This window comes from Carassius carassius, chromosome 5 (genome assembly GCF_963082965.1).
Source record: "Carassius carassius chromosome 5, fCarCar2.1, whole genome shotgun sequence".
Lineage (NCBI taxonomy): Eukaryota > Metazoa > Chordata > Actinopteri > Cypriniformes > Cyprinidae > Carassius > Carassius carassius.
The window spans coordinates 4031198-4052689 of record NC_081759.1 but is presented as its reverse complement, the minus strand read 5'-3'; the positions used below and the strand labels follow the sequence as shown (position 1 = coordinate 4052689).

General features: G+C 38.9%; 1 protein-coding gene across 1 annotated transcript; it reads right to left on the bottom strand.

Annotated features, from left to right (window-relative positions):
* Window positions 1-3153: 3153 nt before the first annotated feature.
* LOC132140644 (leukemia inhibitory factor receptor-like) lies at window positions 3154-20945 on the bottom strand. The gene is made up of 17 exons (XM_059549495.1): window positions 20478-20945; window positions 20172-20323; window positions 19931-20081; window positions 18758-19024; window positions 18288-18417; window positions 13239-13396; window positions 12830-12963; window positions 11713-11863; window positions 10534-10610; window positions 10094-10295; window positions 9829-10011; window positions 8892-8993; window positions 8327-8485; window positions 8028-8180; window positions 4173-4254; window positions 3997-4072; window positions 3154-3902 (listed from the first exon to the last, which is right to left on the bottom strand). Exons 1-17 carry the CDS (start codon window positions 20578-20580, stop codon window positions 3603-3605), a joined length of 2580 nt encoding a protein of 859 aa, XP_059405478.1. The 5' UTR covers window positions 20581-20945; the 3' UTR covers window positions 3154-3602.
* Window positions 20946-21492: the final 547 nt, after the last annotated feature.

Below are 21492 nucleotides of genomic sequence, written 5' to 3'. Positions count from 1 at the left end.
AAGTTAAGTTTATTCACATCATATGTCAAATAAAAATTAATTTACTTTTATGTTAAGGTGTGAAAATCACATGGGATTTACAACACTATTTGACTATTTTGGTGAGCAAAATATGTTTAGTTTTAACATTAGACTAAAAATTATAATACTAGTATCTAAAAACCGGCTGAATTTTCTTTATGCAAAGTACATACTTTTTATTTTTAGTTTGTGTTTTTCATTCTGAAATATTCATGACAATTTAAGCACATTTCCGTTGCGAATTCTCATAATTTGTCAAATATTTATCCACATAACAGTAGTATTTGTTGTACTAAATTGATGTTGATAAAAAATATATATTATATGGGGATCAAAATGTGCTTTATTAAAAGTCCTAAAACAGGCTTAATTTCCTTTATGTAAAATATACTTATTTCTCTTCTTTTTTTTCTTTTTTTTTTGCATTCTGAAATTTTCATGACAATTAAGCACATTTCTCTTACAAATTCATGTAATTGTAATGCTAACACATGATAGCAGAATTTAATATACTGATAATAATGTATATTTGAAAATAATAAACCGTGCTTAATTTTCATGACAGTTATGTCACAATGCTAAATAATAATCCTAAAAAAAAAGCTTAATTTTTCTATTTCTTTTTTTTTTTTCTTTTTTAGTGAGATGTATATTTTTTTTGTTATTCTAGTCAAAATGATTTTCTCTTGTAATCGACAACATTCGCCTGCACTCTTAATAGTGAAACTTGTGTTGAACCTGGAATATTTCTTCAATAAGCTGCCAGAGCACTGGTTTAGAAAGAGTTCAAGTATTATCTTGACATGTTGTCTATACATTGCTCGTGTTTCCCTTCACATTGCGCCTTTGAAATGCATTTAATCCCAGTGTGTTTCCTCAAGCGTGCACTGAAGCGTCTGACATGTTAAAACACTGATATTCAGATCTTCTTCCGATCGTAGCAGTCTTGTAGTAAGCCATAGTTTTTGCATTGATGTTCTCGACGTGTTCCTGATGTTCACACAAAGCACTGATCGAATCCATCTTTCTTGTTCGACCGAATCCATGAGTAGATTGCATGCTGAATCGACACAAACCCAGTTACTTATTTATTAACTGCAAGACTTTTTGTTAATATGTGTCTCAACGCTGCTGCTACTGCCATCAACTGACTGTGATCTGATTGGCTGAAGAGAGAGTGCCATGGCTTTCACCTGAGCTACGGATCTGTACCATAGTGGCATGAGACAGAAAAGAGATGAAAAAAAAAATATTTATATTTTTCCTAAAAGATGAACTTGTGAAAGATGGTGTAATTTAAAGGACTTTTGTTTTTTGTTGTGGTTTCCCTTGTAAAATGTGTACAGTGTGTTTTTGGGCACTTTCAGCCCTGGAAAAATCAAAGGGATATATAATTAAAGAGGAAAACTCATGAGTGCATCTGTGTCGTCTGAGTGCATTCAGATGCAGAGTATGCGCGGGAATTAGATGTAAAGTAAAATAAATGGGGGGGGGGGGGGGTTTAACAATATGAAAATGTAGTTAACAATATGTAGTAGTAACATTTTCCCAGGGAGTTCAATGTGTTAACATCAGTATAAATGCATTAGGTATCATGAACTGGCAAAGAGTAATGCTTAAACTGCTTTCTTATATGCATTTTATTAGCACATTTATTCAGCAAGGATGCATTACATGGATCGGAAGTGACAGTATATGGGAACCCTATACCATCACGTCTGATGTACCCAAGACATTTATGTTACAAAAGATTTATATTTCATAAAAATGTTATTGTTTTCCTCAAACGTCAAGGCTTCCACAGAAATATGAAGCAGTAGTTTTTAACATTGATAAATGTATCCTGAGTGGCAAATCAGCATATTAGAATGATTTCTGAAGGATCATGATACACTGAAGACTGGAGTAATGATGCTGAAAATTCAAAATCACAGGAATAAATTATATTTTAAAATAAAAAGAGCTCTATGAAATTATAATAATTCATAATATTTAGTCCTGTCAACAGATTAATCGGATCCAAAATAAAGGTTTTTGTTTACATAATATGTGTACTGTGTATATTTATGTATATATAAATATAAACACATTGTGTATTTTTTTATATTTACATGTATATTCTTATATTTGATATCATATACAAATTTAATATATAAACATTTTTTTATATATGTATACATGCATGTGTTTGTGTTTATATATACTGTGACGGGAGGAGCACAAGACAGACACAGTGGGCGTGGCGTCAGGCCTCGGAGAGGCTTTTATTAACAGAAAATCAAATAAAACGGGATAAAAGGTGGCCAAAGGGGAAGAGTGTCCAAAATAAACAGGGAATCTGGTGTCCTCGTCGTGCTGCGGGGTTCGTGTGGGTCGGGCAGTGTTCATGGAGGAAGGGTCCAGGTAAGGGGCGGAGTCCGGCGGCCGCACGCGCTCCCCTCTTCGGTCCGGGGCGCGAGGGGCGGCGGCTTCCTCTAGCGGCCGCATCACTCGTTGGCCGCGGCGCTGGCATGGGATGGATGGCCCGGCATCCTGGCCCGACGGCCGTGTAAACGGGTGCGGTTCCCATCCGGATCGCGGGTCCGGCAGCTCACGTGTCTGGTGGCGCGGGAGTCCCTCAACGCACCCTTCCTGGACCCACGAGGACACCAGTGTGCATGCACGGGGAAGAGACCGGTCTCCCGAGGAGAGGCGCGTTGGGCTTTTAAACAGCGGCGGTGATGAGGCTCCATTTCCCTTCAGGTGTGCTCCATTACACGCCGCCAGCCCTGACTAGTCCAGCGCCCCTCCTCTCACACACCCACTCCAGTCCAGTCGGGAGCCTGGTGAAGGGCGGCGATTTAGGACGGGGTGCCGGTGACAATCAGGGAGGAGGCAGCTGACTCGTCACAATACATAATAAATATACACAGTACACACACATATTATGTAAACAAAAACTTATTTTGGATGCGATTAATCCTTTGACCGCACTAATAATATTACTGTTTTTACTATATTTTTGTTCAAATAAATTCAGACTTGGTAGCACAAGTGTAAATATTTTTTAACAAATTTTGAAAAAAAAAACGGTATAATAAAATATTATAAATATTATGGTAGTAAAAAAAACAGCCTTGTGATCCTAATAAAAAAAAAAATTCCAGTCCCAAATTTTCAAATGTTAAAGTACATTTTTGAACATTTCAAGTTCTTAACTGTAAAATTGTTCATTGTTAATTCATGATACATACAGTATCGCAAAGGGTTACCCATAAATGTCCCCTCCAGAACGTGTTTTCCCGAGACAGAACATTTTGTACAGTTTTGCCTAGAAAGGTCTAGCATAACATGCAAAACCAAGATGAAGCACCTGAAAGATATTGCAAAATCTCTGCAGTCGCATTTCACAACACTTCTTGTCTTTAAAAGTTGTTTTTGCAGAAGGAAGCGGGGCCCCTCACAAACACGCCGGTGACATGAGGATATTGTGATCTTGCTGAATGTGATAAGATCGACAGCTCTGGCTTGCTTTCTTTGCTGTGTATAAAAGGTTATGACACTGCGTTTTCAGGAATTATGTGGCTACGGAAGTGACATAGTCACTCGACATAGCCCGCGATCTCTGACTCCTGATTTGTGGCTTCTGTCTTCAGCTCCTCTGAAGGCACATCTTGTTGCACAGAGGACATGTAAGTGAAGTTTGTGAGATTTGTGGCTAGCCATACATCTGTGGTAAGATGGCAGGATGGTAGCGAGACTTTAGGAGTAATGGATAAACAATTCGGGTCTTCTGCAGACGTCAACCATGCTTTCTCTGCTGGGAGGGGTTGCACATCTAAAATCTCAACATCACACCATTCACAGTCCTCTATCATCAGAGTACGGATCTTTTCACTTGCCTTAAAAAGAACAGAAAAGCGCCTGGTTTAAGCTGTCAAAAGAAATATACACAATGCTATTATATTACTGCATGGCATCAATGTAATGAATTACTTCATAAAGATCTTCATCCAGGTCCAGTGCTTTTATGTGCAGAAAGCCAAACGTTTCTTTTGGAAAGCCTCTTATCCTGGAAGCGATGGAGAAAGACATCATCAGTGTCAGTGAACCACAGAGAAGAGAAGTACAGTCCATCACTCACCACACACACTGTATATCAGCAGACTTACAGGTTTCTGTATGACCACAGACAAACACAACAACCGATCGAAACCAGGAGAGGAACCAGAACCTTCACCAGCAGCAGGTAATCTGAGGAGCATTCCATCATTATATATCCATTACAGTTCAACACTTTTGAAATGACTTTGCATCAAATATTGGTTTAATATAGAGAGATAAGGTGTTTAGTTTTATCATTAGTAAGTCTAGCAGATTTCCTTTTTTAATAAATGCTGTCTTTCTATTCATCAAAGAATCTTGAAATAAAATATAGCATGGTTTCCACAAAAATAGTAGTTGTTTTCAAAACAGATAATAATAATAATAACGTTTCTTGAGCAGCAAATCAGCATTATAATGACTTCTGAAGGATCATGTGACTGAGTTAATGATGCTGAAAATTCAGCTTTGCATCATAGGAAAAAATTACGTTTTATAATATATTCAAATACAAAATTTTTATTTTAAATTGTAATAATATTTAACAATTGTAATGTTTTTAATGGATTTTAATCAAATAAGTGCAGTCTTGGTGAGCATAAGTGACTACTTTTAAAAACAGAGAGAAAAAAAAAAATCACCCCATGTCGTTCAAAACGGTTTGTCTATAGAAAAAAAAGTCAGTTGTGTCCAATGTGGTTTAAGCTCCAACATGTTCCAAAATATAAATTTATGTTCAGCAAAAGAAATAAAGAAGCACATATAGGTTTGGAATGACATGAGGGAGAGTACATTTTTGGGTGAGCTATCCTTTTAAGATGGTGTAAATAAGGGGTCGCAACCTACAACCAGAAGTGGCATGCAGAGGGTTAATTGCTGGTTTGTGAGCAATAGGGAAAACTGCATACTGACACACACTGAGGTAATAACCATAGACCATATAAGGTAATAACGTCTCATAGTCACACAGCCTGTTAAGAGCTATTAATAATATACAAGTGTGAGTATTAATCTAAGATCAAAGCCTCAGCAGTCCAACAGCGCTCGTCAATATCAAAATGACTGAGATGGCTAATCAAATAAAAGTAGGCGGGGTTTACTGTTGACAGAAGCAGAGCGCGAGGCGGCATCAGTTTGACGTAAAAGAGAACGAGGTAAGATGAAACTGCAAATCATTTAATATTAGTCCATTTTTAATGATATGTTTTACGATAGAAATGTTAAATGACCGACAGCTATTGTATGTCCAGTGGTGCAAACTTCCTGGAAAAATTTTTCTAAAATATGGCCATTTTAAGAGAGATGTGTAAATTGTCTGCGTCTGTGTCTCTCTCTAAATAATGAAGCGTAGTTTAGGTAATGTTACTTTAAAAAAAAAAACTGTTTTTACCCACTTTGTTTTTGAGAAATATCATGTAGCAATTCCGTATTGATTAGTAAAAGTCACGTGGCAGTACTGACAACAAGTTCACGTTCGTGGTGTTGGCAATTTAAAACATCAGTGCACAATTTTCCACAACACAATCCGTCAAGCACATCTCACCAGCAAACATACACTCATTCACATCCTTCTCTTCACTCTCTGAGGCAGAAGTCTCCAAACTCATCCTTTCTAATCTTCCTACTACTTGTCTGCTTGATCCTATTCCATCTCATCTCCATCTCCTCCATTTCTCCTGCAGTTTTACCTGCACTCACTCACATCATTAACATAACCCTCCACACTGGTGTTTTTCCCCTCATCATTTAGACAGGCTTGTATAACTCCACTACTTAACCCATCTCTTTTAGACCAGTTTTCCTTCTTCCTTTCATTACAAAAACACTTGAACGAGCTGTGTTCAACTAAGTCTCTGCCTTTCTTACACAGAAAAACCTCCTTGACAGCAACCAATCTGGCTTCAGAAGTGGACATTCAACTGAGACGGCCTTGCTCTTAGTTGTTGAAGCCCTAAGACTGGCAAGAGCGGAATCCAATCTTCACTTGATCTGTCCGCAGCTTTTGACAAGGTTAACCACCAGATCCTCCTGTCAACCCTACTGACAAAGGGCATTTCAGGAACCGCACTCCAGTGGTTTGAGTCTTAACTATTTAGTCTTAACTACTGGGGTGCCTCAGGGCTCAGTTCTTGGACCACTTCTCTTCTCTGTCTACATGGCATCATTGGGTTCTGTCATTAAGAAACATGGCTTTTCATACCACTGCTATGCCGTAACACTCAACTCTACCCCTCATTCCATCCTGATGATCCGACAGTAGCTACCTGCATCTCAGCTTGTCTAACAGACATTTCTTACTGGATGAAGGACCATCACCTTAAACTCAACCTTACCAAGACAGAACTGCTTATGGTTCCAGCAAACCCATCGTTTCATCACAATTTCACTATCAAGTTAGGCACATCAACTATATCTCCTTCTAAAATGACCAGAAACCTTGGAGTTATGATTGATGATAAGCTAACTTTCTCAGACCACATTGCTAAAACTGTCCGGTCCTGCAGCTAAATTCTGATTGGCTGCTTTGACAACCAATCACGATAGTCCCTCCATTACGGCAACAGCGAAAAAAAAGAAAAGAAAAACAGTGCATGCATAATTCTTATGCAAGTTGATATTCTGATCATACTTTTTCCAAGCACAATTTACCAATTTATCATGTCTAACTGATATATAATTGTTCATGAAGGCTGAAAGTGAAAAACACCATATATTTAGGTGTGCATAATTATTAAGCAGGTTTTCTTTTACAGATAAAATGAGCCAAAAAAAATTATTAAATGTCCATGAGAAATATTCAAAACTAATGCAATACTAGAAATTGCAAAGTTTAGAGATGACAGTTGGACAGCAAAATGCTAAGTAGGTCTGCAGGGTCAGAAGAAAAGATGCATGTTAACTGCAAAAGAATTAGGAATTGAGGTGAAGAATTAGGTGTGAAATCATTAGGAACCATTTAGTCTCCAGCGCCACCATTTTCCAGAACCTTCCTTGAGTCTCCACAAGTACAAGGTGTCAGGTTCTCAGAGACTTAGGTTAAGTAAAGAATCCTAAAAAAGGACCCTTACTTAATAAGAATCACATACTGAAGTGTAGTAAAATACTTGAAGACAGTATTCTCTTTTCTCTCAGCATTTTTTTACAGGCTTTATAGACAGATAAGTTGGGAGTTTTTACCACTGTTCAAAGAATTTATCTTCTCTAATCTGGCAGTAAGTTTTGGGCATTCATGTTTAATCTATCTCAAACTTTTGTAAAAGAAAACCTGCTTAATAATTATGCACACCTGAATATAAGGCATTTTCACTTCCAGACATCTTGAACAATTATATATCAGTTAGAAATGATTAAATACAAGATTAATAGTTAAGATAATTGGTAAATTGTGCTTGGAAAAAGTATGATCAGAATATAAACTTAATAATAATTATGCACGCACTGTATTTTTCCTCTTCAGCTGTTGTTGTAATGCAGGCAATATTGTTGTGATTGGTTGTCAAAGCAGCCAATCAGAATTTAGTAGCTTTGACTCTGATTGGCTGGAATTATGACATATTGTAACGCTGGTTTGTGTTTAGCAAGCGAGCTGTCAGCATTTAGAGAGGACTGAGGGCAGGAATCAGGTGAGCAAGCTAGTGAAATGTTGCACGCGCAAAAGAGAAGGTTTGCACACATTAAAAAACGTATTTTAAATGCAAAATTGATTTTCGAGAATGCACTTTTGCACCCTCAAAATATAATCTTTCGCGCTCATAATTGTTGCAGAGATATAACCCCATATGTGGTTAACCAGAAAAAAAAAAAGTCACGTATGCTGAAAAGGTTGCCGACCCCTGGTGTAGATGCACATAAGATAGTAGTCTTCTATTACAAAATGCCACTCCGACTCTTTCCTGTCAGTTTTAATCAGTAACGGAGCTCACAGTTCTGTCTGGTTCTGAAGGTAGCGGTGGTCTCCGGTCCACAGCCTGCAGACGTACATGCTGCCAGCTGAAATGTGTAGAGCCGATCCTCCTCAAGACCACTGACTGTCCAAGACTTGCTGTGAGGATCATCCACTAACACTCCGAAGGAACCTGCCAGAACAAACAGGAAGGATGCATGCGATAGAGAGAAGAGAAAACAACAAAGATTTAATGTGAGATTAAAAACAGCGATGGGGTATTTTGTCATGCTGGAATATTTGAAAAGGGACTCTGTTAGAAAATAAGTTTAGACTCACTGGGATCAGAGCCGGCCTCTGAATAGTCTTGTATCGTAATCACATATCCAGTGATGAATCCAGCGTGACTTGGATCCTTCTCATTGAAACTCCATTTCAGCTTTACAGATGACCATGTTATGTTTGGGCTAGAGTCCAGTGTTGGGCGCTGTGTGGGCTCTGCACAACACAAATAATACATGTGGTGATATTTATTTCATAATATTAATATGTTGTATTGCTCAATGCAGATGAGAAAATTGGTGAGTTCAAGTTCAGTTCGATGCATTTTCCATTGCAACATAGCACCTTATTTTGCAAAGCGGAAATCTAAAATATTTTCTGTTTCTATTTTCAAATATTACAAGAACAACAAAGTGTAGTAAATAGTCAAACTATTTCCACTACAAACCAGTGTGCTTTTTAATTATGAAAGTATATTAATTTAACAAAAATATAACACAACTTAATGTTTTCTACAGGTAAGAGAACTGGAAGCGAATGACTTATATTAAAAATAATGTGGATTGACAGCTGTTTTGTGCTTTGCTGTAATGTAGCATGTAAAGTGTGTGTGCACACTTACTCTGTTCTTTTAAGTATCCGATCTGTTTCTCATGACGTCTGTGTCCATCAGCACTACAGCCATAGATTTCAAATGCATATTGAACTCCTGCTTTAAAATCCCCTGAAAAAATGTAGTTTGACATTGATTTTGAACAACAACAAGTCTTTGGATAACTTAAAACAAGACAATAGGCTACAACAACAAAAATATTTCTTATTTTTATCTCAACCCTTTTTTTTCTTTGAAGAACCAAGATATATGAGGTAGCCTAATTATAATTGTGTATTTAGTTTAACTGTGATTTTCTAGACCTAATAAGACTCCATTGTAATTTTTATAAAAATATATTTAGACACTTTAAAAAGCACATTTAATGGTATAAAAAATGGCAGCTGTGATTGCCAGAACTTTACACTAGCAACATTGTAGGTTTTATGGATTGAACATAAATTTACAACAAAAAGATTAATTAACTGATTTTACTTTAACTGAATTTTACTTTTAACTGAAATTACTTTTTTAATTTAAATCCTCATTTATAATACTCAAGTCAATTCCAAATGACTGGAAAGGTATATATAAATCTAGTTTTATAAAAAAAAAAAATAGTTTTTCTGTAAGCATCTTGCAATGCATTCTTGAATTGCCTTATCTGTAAAGGACACAAGCAACTGAAATAAAATAGAATTAAATATAAGCATTAGATGAATAAGTTAAAACTAATTTCTATTTTATTTTAATCAAAGTGTTTTTTTTTTTTTGTTTTTTTTTTTTGTGCTTTAAAACTATGCCTTACCATCACGCAGTTCAAAAGTGTTACTATGAAGAAAAAAAACACATATGCTGCTTTTATATGTAATGCTATCACGTAACCGGAAACATAAATGACACAATTTTATTTTGTTGGTTCTTGTATTGTAAGAATATGGCGTCATGTACAAACACAACTTTCTACCTGCAGTCAGGTTTAAGAAGGTCTGATTAGCTGGGACTTTTCTCCACTGTGGGTTGCAGGGGAGCGCAATACCCAGCATGCACCACTCTATGGTGTAACCACACGTGGCAGCCGAGTCCCTCTTCCAGGTTAACTGGAATCCCTTTTCATTCCCCATAATCCTCTTTTCTCTCAGCATGCTGTCTGCATCAGTAACAGCAGTAAGTTATCTGATGTTATACAGAACAACAGAACACACTTTAATGTTGAGTCTGAGCGTTGTCACCTGTATGTCCTGAAGGAATAGTGATGTGGGCTGGTTCAGATAAGCCAGACTGAATGACGGCCCTCACAGTGATGTCACTCATATTGATCTCTCTGATTAGTTCCACATGTGTCTGTGTGACGTTCATGCACACGTTCCTCTCTGTGTTTCTGTAGCTCACACACACCTCGTAGGCATTGATATATGACAGGTCACTGCTGACCTGAGGAAGAGTGAACCATGTTAACACAGATCCTCTTTCTCATAAAAAAACATATATTTTAAAATATATTTCAAAATACACACACACACACACACACAAAAATACTACATCAAATATATACTAGAATGTTTCAGTGTAAATAAATTCGTAGCTAAACAAAAACCAAATAAAGTCAATAAAATGAACTGGACCACGGTTACAAAAATGAGAAGGTAACGTGTCAAAAGCATAAACTTACTGTTTTCCACAGCAGAATGATGGTGCGATTGGGATGGTCCCTGATTTGGCTCCACAGATCTATGGTCACTAGAGGCTCTGCAGAAAAAAACAAACACACATCTGTGTGACCCTGGACCACAAAACCAGTCAAAAGGGTACATTTCTTTACATTTAAATATATCATCAACATCTGAAAGATGAATAAAAAAGCATTTCATTGATGTACTGTATGGTTTGTTAGGATAGGACAATATTGGACGAGATACAACTATTTGAAATCTGTAATCTGAGGGTGTAAAAAAAGGAAATATTGAGAAAATCACCTTTAAAATTGTCCTAATAAAGTCATTAGCTATTCATATTGCTAATCAACGATGAAGTTTTGATATATTTATGGTAGGAATTTTACAAAATGTCTTCATGGAACATGATCTTCACTTAATATCCTAATGATTTTTGGCATAAAAGAAAAATCTATAATTTTGACCCATACTATGTAATGTTGGCTATCGCAACAAATATACCTGTGCTACTTAAGACAGATTTGTGCTCTAGAGTCACATATAAATATACTGTATGCTTCCGTTTACTTGCCGTGCAATATTCTAATGTTTATTGTGTATTGCTGTGTGTGTTTATTTATAAACCACACAACAATACACAATAAACACTAGAATATTGCACGGCAAGTAAACCGAAACATACAGTGAAATGTCTGAAAATTGTAGAGTGACACTGAAGGCATCAAGGGCTGTTTGAGCAAGAAGGAGAGTGATGGGGTGCTGCGCCAGATGACCTGGCCTCCACAGTCACCGGACCTGAACCCAATCGAGATGGTTTAGGGGTGAGCTGGACCGCAGACAGAAGGCAAAAGGGCCAACAAGTGCTAAGCATCTCTCGGGGAACTCCTTCAAGACTGTTGGAAGACCATTTCAGGTGCTACCTCTTGAAGCTCATCAAGAGAATGCCAAGAGTGTGCAAAGCAGTAATCAAAGCAAAAGGTGGCTACTTTGAAGAACCTACAATATGACATATTTTCAGTTGTTTCACACTTTTTTGTTATGTATATAATTCCATATATAATTCCACATGTGTTAATTCATAGTTTTAAAGCCTTCAGTGTGAATCTACAATTTTCATAGTCATGAAAATAAAGAAAACTCTTTGAATGAGAAGGTGTGTCCAAACTTTTGCTTACCTGTGCTGAATAGTCTTTGTGTTGTCCATCGGCCCCAGTCATTCCCCTGTACTGCACAGCGCCCCCTAACAGAGTACAGCGTGCTGGGCTTTAGGTGCTGCAGTCTGAATGCGTAAGACTGCATTGAGTCAGATCCATTCTTATCTAAATCCTGTAAGACAACAACAACAGTTGAACACAGGATGTGCTTCAGCATTTCTGTAAAGTTCATTTTGTTTATCTGATATGGCAAGTCTTTTGATGAGTTTTCACACAGTTAATCAAGCTTATGAAACTCCCTCTTGTCGTATTTCTGATGCCATCACATTATTTGGAAATACAAAAAGATATTGTGCAACAGAAAAAAACACAGCAGAGGAAGATGGTCCCACCCTTAGGCCATTTAAGATGTCCTGTAGATAGGTTTTTTACTTTAGCCAAACAGTTGTAGAGACATTTTAATGGGTGCCGTCAGAACGAAAGTCCACATATAAACATCACAATAATCCGCACTACAGTCCATCATCAGATTAACATCTTGCGACATAAAAAGCTGTGTGTTCGTAAGAAACAAATCCTTCATCAAAGCCTTTTAACTTTAAAACTGACACTTCTGGCTAAAATACAAGTCCATAATAATTTTATAACACTTCCTCCAGTGAAAAATTTGCAGTTGTCCTCTCACATCAACATATACCAACATAAATGTTTAGAACTATTTGGACTGCTTTGTCATGTAAACAGTGATTGATCTGTGCGTATTTCTCTTCTTAATCAGACTTTTCACGGGAGGAAGCAATTTAATGGATAGAGGTCATGTGTTTCAGCCACAAACAAGAGTTTGAAGTTAAAACATCTTCATGATGGATTGCTCTTTACAAACACACAGCTTTTCACTTCATAAAACTGATTGATGGACTGTAGTAGTGTGGATTACTTGTGGATTATTGTGATGTTTTTTTATCAGCTGTTTGGACTCTCATTCTGACGGCACCCGTTCACTTCAGAGCATCCATGGATAGATCCAAGTGATGTAATGCTACATTTCTCCAAATCTGTTCCCATGAATCTTGGATGGACTGATTGGGAGTACATTTTCTGAAAATTTGGGTTAATTTTTGGTGAACCACTCCTTTACCTGTATTATCCCTCCTGGTTCAAGTTCAGTCTGGCATATCAGAAGAAGTCCTTTGAAATTCCCATTCAGCTGCAAGATCACCAATGAATCAAACACACCTGCAGTCACTTCAAGATGCTCAGGGACTGGAAAAACTGAAGTGAAATGGATTATTAACTACATATTTTTATTATTTATTCCCCGTTGTGTTGTGGAGGACACAATTAAAGAAACTTCCACTGCACTTATTATAAGGACCATCCCCCTGAGGTAAAGCGTCTTGATCTAGGGAACAGAGGTGATAGTTTAAATGGGTTTCAAATTACAACCATTTGTTTATGATCTGTCCCAGATTTTAAACTATTCCACATCACTGAGGTATCTGATCCTTTAACTATATAATCTTCATATAAAAATGATTCATATTCACCTCTGTCTGTGATACTGAATATGGATGTCTCACTCTCTTGCCCCAAACTGTTTGTCACAAATAATGTGATGTTGTAGGTGATCTGATGTGGGATGACATCAAATCCACAGGAGGCAGGATCTGTGTCTTCCACATCACAGCTGACAGACTTGGAGTCACTGAACACAAAGAGAAAATGTCATTATATTCAACTCATAATGAGTCAAATATTCTTGCCTCGTCTGTCTGTCCTTACCCCTAGGTACCCTCGGCCACTGTGATCACTGTGAGAGGCATTGGAACGGGTCAAGGCCGGTGGAGTAATTGGAAATGAGCCACACCTGCGCCACTCACCAGTATCGAGTCCCACAGAGGAGCTCCGTAACAATAAAAAGGAGGAGTTACGACAGTGAAGGAGGAGAGAGGGCCAGGCCTGGGTTCCCTTTCAAGATGATAACTCATCATTACATCAGCTATGACATATATGGGAACTCCTCCCTTCTCCACTTTCCCTGAAATCTTATGGGCTAACGCCAGCTGGGGACAGCTGGCCAATTGACGTGAAGCATGCAAATACTGACAAGTCAGCGGGCAGTATAAAATGCATGGGTGGGAAAATTACATAAGAATCTCTTTCTTCACACTAGAAGCCTTAGCGAAGTCATTGTGGAAGTTGCATTAGAGGACTACTCACCCCTGTTTTTCCACTCCGCATCCAATGGCTGCAGCATGCCAGATTTGCGCGGGTCTCATTGACCCGCCCGACCTTCACCAGTTCTGTGTCACCTACCTGGTCCTTGCCCACGCGAGGTGGCACTCATGGACGACACGTGCGCCCACTGTGCCGAGCTGCTGGTGGGCCCTCCCCTTCAAGAGTTTCGTCACATTCGGAGCTGGTGAGGAAGACGACTCCATGTCACTCTTGGCATCGGAAGAAGACTGGGCGTCCCAGTCAGACCGCCCGACCAAGAGGGCACTGCAGACTTCCAAGAGGAGATGTGAAAAGTAAGCTGGACTCGTGGTTCCTACAGTCGAGCCGTCGCTAAGCCACATCGAGGAGTGCACGAGCCATGGTGAGTTGTGGGCTGCACCCCAATCGGCGCGCACCCACTCTGCCACACAGGCCATGTTCGCACATGTGGACGGGGTGGAAGCCCAAGGTCGTCCTTAACAGGCACCTGTGGCTTACCCTAGCTGACCTGAAGGACGCAGACCGCAAGACGCTCTTAAATGCTCCAGTAACTCCCTCCGGCCTCTTTGGTGATGCCGTGGAGTCGGTCACAGAGCGTTTCTCCGAGACGCAGAAGCACGCCAAGGCAATGAGCCACGTGAAGCCCTGTCCCTCACTCCATTCATCGTCTGCGAGGTCCCGCTCTTCTTATTCTTTTTCTCGCCAGGCTCAGGGACTGGCTAGACAGTAGACAATAGAGCTAACACGTCCGCTGTGTCACTTCCTGGACACGTGGAGGGCTATCCCGAGCGTTTCACAGTGGATACTGGGAATAATTCAGCACGGTATTCCATTCAGTTCAAACGCAGACCTCCCCGCTTCAATTGCGTGGTCCCATCACTGACTTTGCCCCAAAACCTTCCTGTTCTGAGACAGGAGGTTCTCAGTCTGTTTGAGAAAGGAGCGATAGAGCGTGTCCCTCCGAGTGAGCAAGAAAACAGGTTTTACAGCCACTACTTCGTGGTGCCAAAGAAGGATGGTGGACTCTGTCTGATTCTGGACCTGAGACCCATCAACCGAGCACTTCACAAGCACGCATTCAGAATGACAACGCTGAAACAGATCTTGGCACAGATATGGCCCGGGGACTGGTTCGCCTTAGTAGATCTAAAAGATGTGTACTTCCATATTCAGATAGTGACATGCCACAGGCGCTTCCTGAGATTTGCTTAAGAAGGCACGGCTTATCAGTATTCAGGATTCTTCAGTATGCCATCTGAGTCTGCTGCATATGCAGCCGCTACAGATTTGGCTGAAGACTCGAGTTCAGGGTGTGATCTTCGGGCCACAAGCGCATTACGGTCACTCACAGTTGCGTCAGCACACTGAGAGCGTGGAACAGCCCGGATATGTTCAGCCCAGGAGTTCCTTTGGGTATAGTGACGCAGCTTACCGTGGTCTCGATGGACGCGTTAACTTCAGGCTGGGAAGAAGTGTGCCTCTGCTTCTTGCTCTCACCTCAGAGAAGCACATTGGAGACTTACACGCGTTTTCAGTGAACGATGATTGCATCTGTTTCGGACCTGGCGACTGTAATGTCACTCTCTGGCCGAGACCGAGTTACATTCTGAAGTCACTCAATACACTGTTTAGAGCACAGGTTGTTTCCCTGCCCACCTTATCTGCTGAGCTGTCAGCCTTGCAGCCTTTCATCAGTCAGACTAGCTGTTCATATGCTTTGATAGATGTAATAAGGGACATGCTGTTTCCAATCAGAGACTTTCTCACTGGATTGTGGACACTATTGTGTTGGCTTACGAATGCCAGGGGAAAGATTGTCCCCTCAACATCAGAGCTCATTCTGTGAAGGGAATGGCTTCCTCATGGGCCTGGTCTTCAGGTATGTCTATCTAGGATTTAGGTCTTGCTGCTGGCTGGCCTTCCCAGAACATATTTGCCAGGCTTTACAAGCTGGATGTACCCTCGTGTCACACGTACTTTCGGTGAGTTAAGTTTCATTCATGTGTTGTGAACTGTTATAACCAGCTATAGCTTTAAAGTAGTTACCATGGCTGCTAACTCTGTGTTATGGTTTATAAGGTTTATGCAGTTGTCACTGCAAATGCTGTCGACTCTGTGTTTGCTCTCATGCTTGAGTGCTCATTGTGTTGTGTCTGCCCTATTCAGTGCAGCCTTCGTGTTCATTGCATGGAGTTATGCAAATTTTGTTAGGGTTGGAGCAGATGTTTCATTGGTCTAGTTCCGCCTATCAGATGCGAGTACTCTTAGCGACGCAGCTATTGACTAGAACTATCTTTCTTATGTGTGGGTGTGATTGACCCCGTTCAGGGCTTATCTTCACTGGTCTCACGGTGGGATTTAATACAGTTCCCATATATGTCATAGCTGACATAATGTTGAGTTACTGCCTTGAAATGGAACGCCTCTGGTTACTATTGTAAGACATTATGTTAGCCGCCATGGTTGCTGTTTGACCAGCTGTGCTAGCATTCAGTCATGATTGTTGCGCCCATGCGTTTTATACTGCCCGCTGACCTGTCAGTATTTGCATGCTTCGCGTCAGTTTGCCAGCTGTCCCAGCTGGTGTTAGCCCGTAAGATTTCAGCGAAAATGGAGAAGGGAGCAGTTCCCATATATGTCATAGCTGACGTAAAGTCTCGTTCCCGCCTCTCAGGGAACTGAGGTTACGATAGTAACCGGAGGTGTTTTATTTTGTGTTTTAGTTTTGTTTGTGCACGACAATCTACCGCGAGGGGCTGTTGCACTGTTTTGTGTTTATTTAGTAATTAAAGTTTCATCTGAATGTTCGCCAGTTCCCGCCTCCTTCTTCCCGTGACTATGAAGGTTATTATATTGTTACATTCTGACCTTAAAATGAAAGTCAGTGGGGGTCGATTGTTGTTTGAACCCCAGAAGTTCTTCACAATTTATTCTACAGAAGAAAGAGCCTGTTTGTAACAATATGAGGGTGATGACAGAGTAATCATTTGAAATAGAGGACTTTTTTCCCCCACTTTTAACTGAAGTGGAGGGTGTCGAGGTGTCTGTTCATATCAATTCGAGCCGCTGGCTCAAACTGCGGTCTTAACTCCCTCACCCGCCCTCTAGGCGGGAACATGCGGTCTTCCAGGCCAAATGCATGCAACCACTGGCGCTTAATTTTAAAGTCTGCTGGTACACTATGCAGTCCAGCAGTGCTGTCGCAACCAGCAACACACCTCCGTACCATCCTGACCACTGTACTAAATACAGATAAATCTACGCTAACTTGAAGATCTAAATAACTATATAATTGCTATGCTAAATAGATGCTATAATAGTCTATCCTGGTCGTTACCAATACTCGCAATTCCAGCTCCTGACTCACTACAGTGATTTTGATGGTTTTATACTACCAAGCGCGTGGTAGCTCGTACCAAGGGGCGTGGTGAGCTGTAAAACTGCTTACGTCACCTGCCACCGCTTACGTCACTTGCCACCGCAACATCCAATAGGAACAATCAACTGCAGTAGCCACCGTTCAACCTGAAGAGGGCAGCACTCAGACGTTTTTACACCATATATTGTAGAATTAAAACACTTTATACTCAAATGTCAAAAAAGTTACTCGAATCAATGAACAGCACTAATAAAGCCCCATTCTTATAGATCATTAACTAAAAAAAAGTTGGTTTAGGGTTTAGTTACTCTTTAATATGAATCACTTTTCTCAGTTGTATGTTAAGTTCATAGGCAGGTGTTTCAGATACATTTTTAAAAAATATTATGCATTGGTTCATTACCTCTGAAAATCATCAGACAACCTGACCAAGACAGAGATGTGCAATTAGGTGATTTATGGCCTAAATACCCACACTTGTGGTTTGGCCACCGTAGAGTTAAAGCATGTACCAGTCTTAAAAGTGCAGTGCTTTTAAATCCACACTGTCTTTAATACCGCTTTAGAGGGGTATTCAAGGATAAGCATATCCCATAGTGCATCATGTTTTGGAAATTATTTATGAAACTGTTTGCAGAGCTCTCACAAGATGTTTTCCAGTGCAAGTTAAACGTTTATAATTATTCAACAAGCTACTGCAAACATTTTGTAAAATTGGTGATGAGGTTGTGTATTTTGCAACTGCTCTTTATCACTTAATTAGAAGCACCACAAGTACTAACTTTCTACTAACTGTCATCTGTTATATAGACTACAGAACAAACATTTAGAATGCAAAATAAAAAAAATAAAATACTTGCATTTTAACAACACTGTAAATGTGTCCTATCAGGTAATAACAAGTTTTACACAAACTTGTGGTCTTCAAGCCCACTTGAACTCTGGGGCTAAAAACAGGAAATGTAATTGGGTATTTGGACAGGCCCAAAATCAGACTAACCTGATTTGTAATGTGTATTTTCTTTTCTGGTCGCCTAGTAGGTTAGGAGCTCTGTGTATTTTCCACAAGCAGTATGCGTGTCTCATGTCTTCAGTCTCACATTTAAAATCGAATGGTTTCTCAGGAGGAACTGAAAAAGGTTTAGCAGAAATGTATGTCTCTTACCAGAAATCTCCCATTATGCTTAGAAGAATGTTTATAATGGATTACTATTGCATGTACTATTGCATTGCATGTTACTTGTACTTTATATTTTAATTCAGTGGAAGAATCTTTCTTCTAAAAAAAAAAAAGAAAAAAAAAAATATATATATATATATATTTAAATATAATGCAGTTTAACTTCCAAAGATGCTGCATGACTATCATAGAGCTTTTTTTCCCCCCAACAACTGTTGAATGAAAAACATACTCCTCTTGCCTATAAGGGGACATTTAAATTGGGTGGACAATGGGACACTTATACTCACAGGTGACAAAGTTAAATGCCGTCAGATCACTGTTGTTGTCGCAGTAGAAGTTGACACCAAATGAATTTGTGGCATTGATGTTTTCCACTTGAATGGCTTTGACCCTTGGGCTTATGTTGATGACTTTGTAGGGATTGTTGCCGAAGAACATAGAGGTGATGTGTGTCTCTTTGGGAAAAATGCAGCAGAACATCACCGTGGATCCTTCCCGAAGCACCTGGTCATCTGGAAACATCTTGATTTCATTGTGGGCCAAGTTCATCTCCCCTACATGAAAATGTGTTAATAAGAATAAATATCCAAGCTCTCCATACATGTTTGAATGTGCAGAAATCATCAACACCATGCTACTGTCATGTGGATGGTTTTCTGGGTGTTGTTATGTGATTGCAAAGTTTTTTTAAGCATGTTTTCTACGCTGTTGCTACGGTTTAACTGCTGAGGCTGGTTGACCAACATGCTCTCAGAAATGCACATTCATCAGTGACAGTTGAGAGGCACACAACAGGCGTGTATAAAGTCAGGACATCATGGATGAAAAGTAGTTCTGTGAAGTGTTGTATGTAAATGGTTCTCTTCTGCTTACCAAGGATACATTTATGTGCTCACATGATTTTTCAGAAATCGTTGTAATATGCTGATTTGCTGCTTAAGAAACTTTTCTGATTATTATCAATGATGATAACTGTTGTGCTACTTCATATTTGTGCAGAAACCATAAAATATATGTTCAAATGTTTAGGGTATGTGAGTTTCTAATAGAAAGTAATACTTTTAGCAAATAAATTCATCAAAAGTGACAAAACATTTAGAATGTTAAAAATGATCCTATTTGAAATAAATGCAGTTCTTTTTCTATTCACACAGGTCCAAAGCAACAACAACAACAAAAAATTCCACAAAATACTAAGATAATAAAAATAACCATTATTAATAATTAAGCAGCAAATCAGTGAATCATGTGACACAGAAGAAAATTAATGAAAATTCAAATAGAATATACCGTTTTACTGTATTTTTGATTAAAAAAAAACACACCGCTTGGGTGAGCATAAGACACTTTTAAAAATCATGTTTCCAAACTTTTGACAAGTTAAACTTTTGAACCCCACCATTTCATGGAGATTTTTTGATCACGTAGCCTACTTTTGGAATGAACTTTAAATATCCTACCATAGATGGTTTTCCATGAACTCCAAGAGCTGGATGGTGAAGCACCGAAGATGAGTCTAACTCTAACAGAGTGATTGACACAGTTCAGCGGGAGCTGTGAGGTCCAGACCAGTGTGTGAACTGTTTCCAGTGATCCTCTGCTTACATTCAGCTGTGGACAGACTGTAAACAGTTAGAGCAATAAAGCACAAAAATCAAGTGATAATGTGATAGGAGCTGAGAAATTATGTGTTCAACGCACGCTGTCCACAATATCCATGTTTGTTGTGCGTCCAATTTGTATTTCATACGTTTGATTTCTCTGTTCTTCATTCTGATTCACCATCCACTTCACCTCCAGCCTCCACATGTCCAAAGCCTGGAGTTCAATGATGTCTGGCACAGTGACTGTATCTGTGGATATAGTCATTTAAAGTGTTGTGAAGCTGTACACTAAGAGAGATGCAATTACTGTAGTAATACATATACATTTAAGAAAAAAATAATACTGTAAAGTAAGACCAAATAATTTGCGTTGAGGCCAAACTTATCCTGATTTATTTCTGACCTGAAGAAGGATTCCAGCCTTTAACATTTTCGAACAGGGTGAAAACTGTAAGCATCAGTGTCCAATGGAGAGCCATTTTGGTAGATATAAACTCTCTCAGCATCTGCTCTGAGGTTTTGTCAGAATGTAGTAGGTGTTAATCTATGAACCGTTAAAGTTCTCCTCCTACTGCTGCCTTCCGGTTGAGGTTAAGGAAGCAATGCCTCCAGACTTAGATTTATTGCCTGTGAGTCATGAAGTTAAAGTGATGTACTTGCTTTGGTGTTATATATGTGTGGTTTCTGAAATCACCGTGGAAGGTAATATAATGATGATAATAACCCATAAATGGCTATGTTGGTGGTTTGTTACATTTAATAATCATGACGTTTAAGAGAAATATGCATTCTTTATATTAGCACAGAGTCCCATCTATAGGCCATTGATGGAAATGCTTCAAAAGGAAACTTTCTGAAAGCAAACTTTTGTCACCAGAAAATTATCTTTCCTCAGTATAATCAAATCATAATCAAAACACAATCAATGAACGCACTTTAGATCGAAATCAATCTCTAAATTCTCAGAATGTTTATTTCAAGATGTTGTTACGTTGTTAATGTTTACATTAAATGTAATTACTATTTAATATTTTGATTCTTTTCGTTTAGTGTGCATTTATCATGTATGCAATTATCTTTAAAATATTTATACAATTTTTGTCTTTTTTTACGTTTTATTTATTATACTTTTTGCATAATTACGAATTAATTTAATTTAATTTTCCTTTAATTTTATGTTATTCAAAAAAAATGTCCCTTCCTTTTATTTCACCTGCTACTTCACCTTATTTATTGTGGTTAGGAGGACTAATACATATTTGTGTGCCGTAAGTAAACGCGCTGCGGTAATGCCATGCCAATATAGTTTTATTTACTGATTATGATTGGTTTAAATTAAAATCATGCGCATGCATTTTAGTGTTTGGCGTTGGCTCAGTAGTTCTTCACTCACGTCACGAAGCCGCCCACGTCCCCAC

Excerpts from the sequence above, each read along its gene's own strand:
- LOC132140644 (XM_059549495.1), bottom strand. The coding sequence starts at position 20,580 with ATGCTGAGAGAGTTTATATCTACCAAAATGGCTCTCCATTGGACACTG. Across the intron at positions 8,994-9,828 it reads CTTCTTAAACCTGACTGCAG|GGGATTTTAAAGCAGGAGTT; the intron begins GTAGAAAGTTGT and ends ACATTTTTTCAG. Across the intron at positions 4,073-4,172 it reads CTGTGGTCATACAGAAACCT|GATAAGAGGCTTTCCAAAAG; the intron begins GTAAGTCTGCTG and ends CATCGCTTCCAG.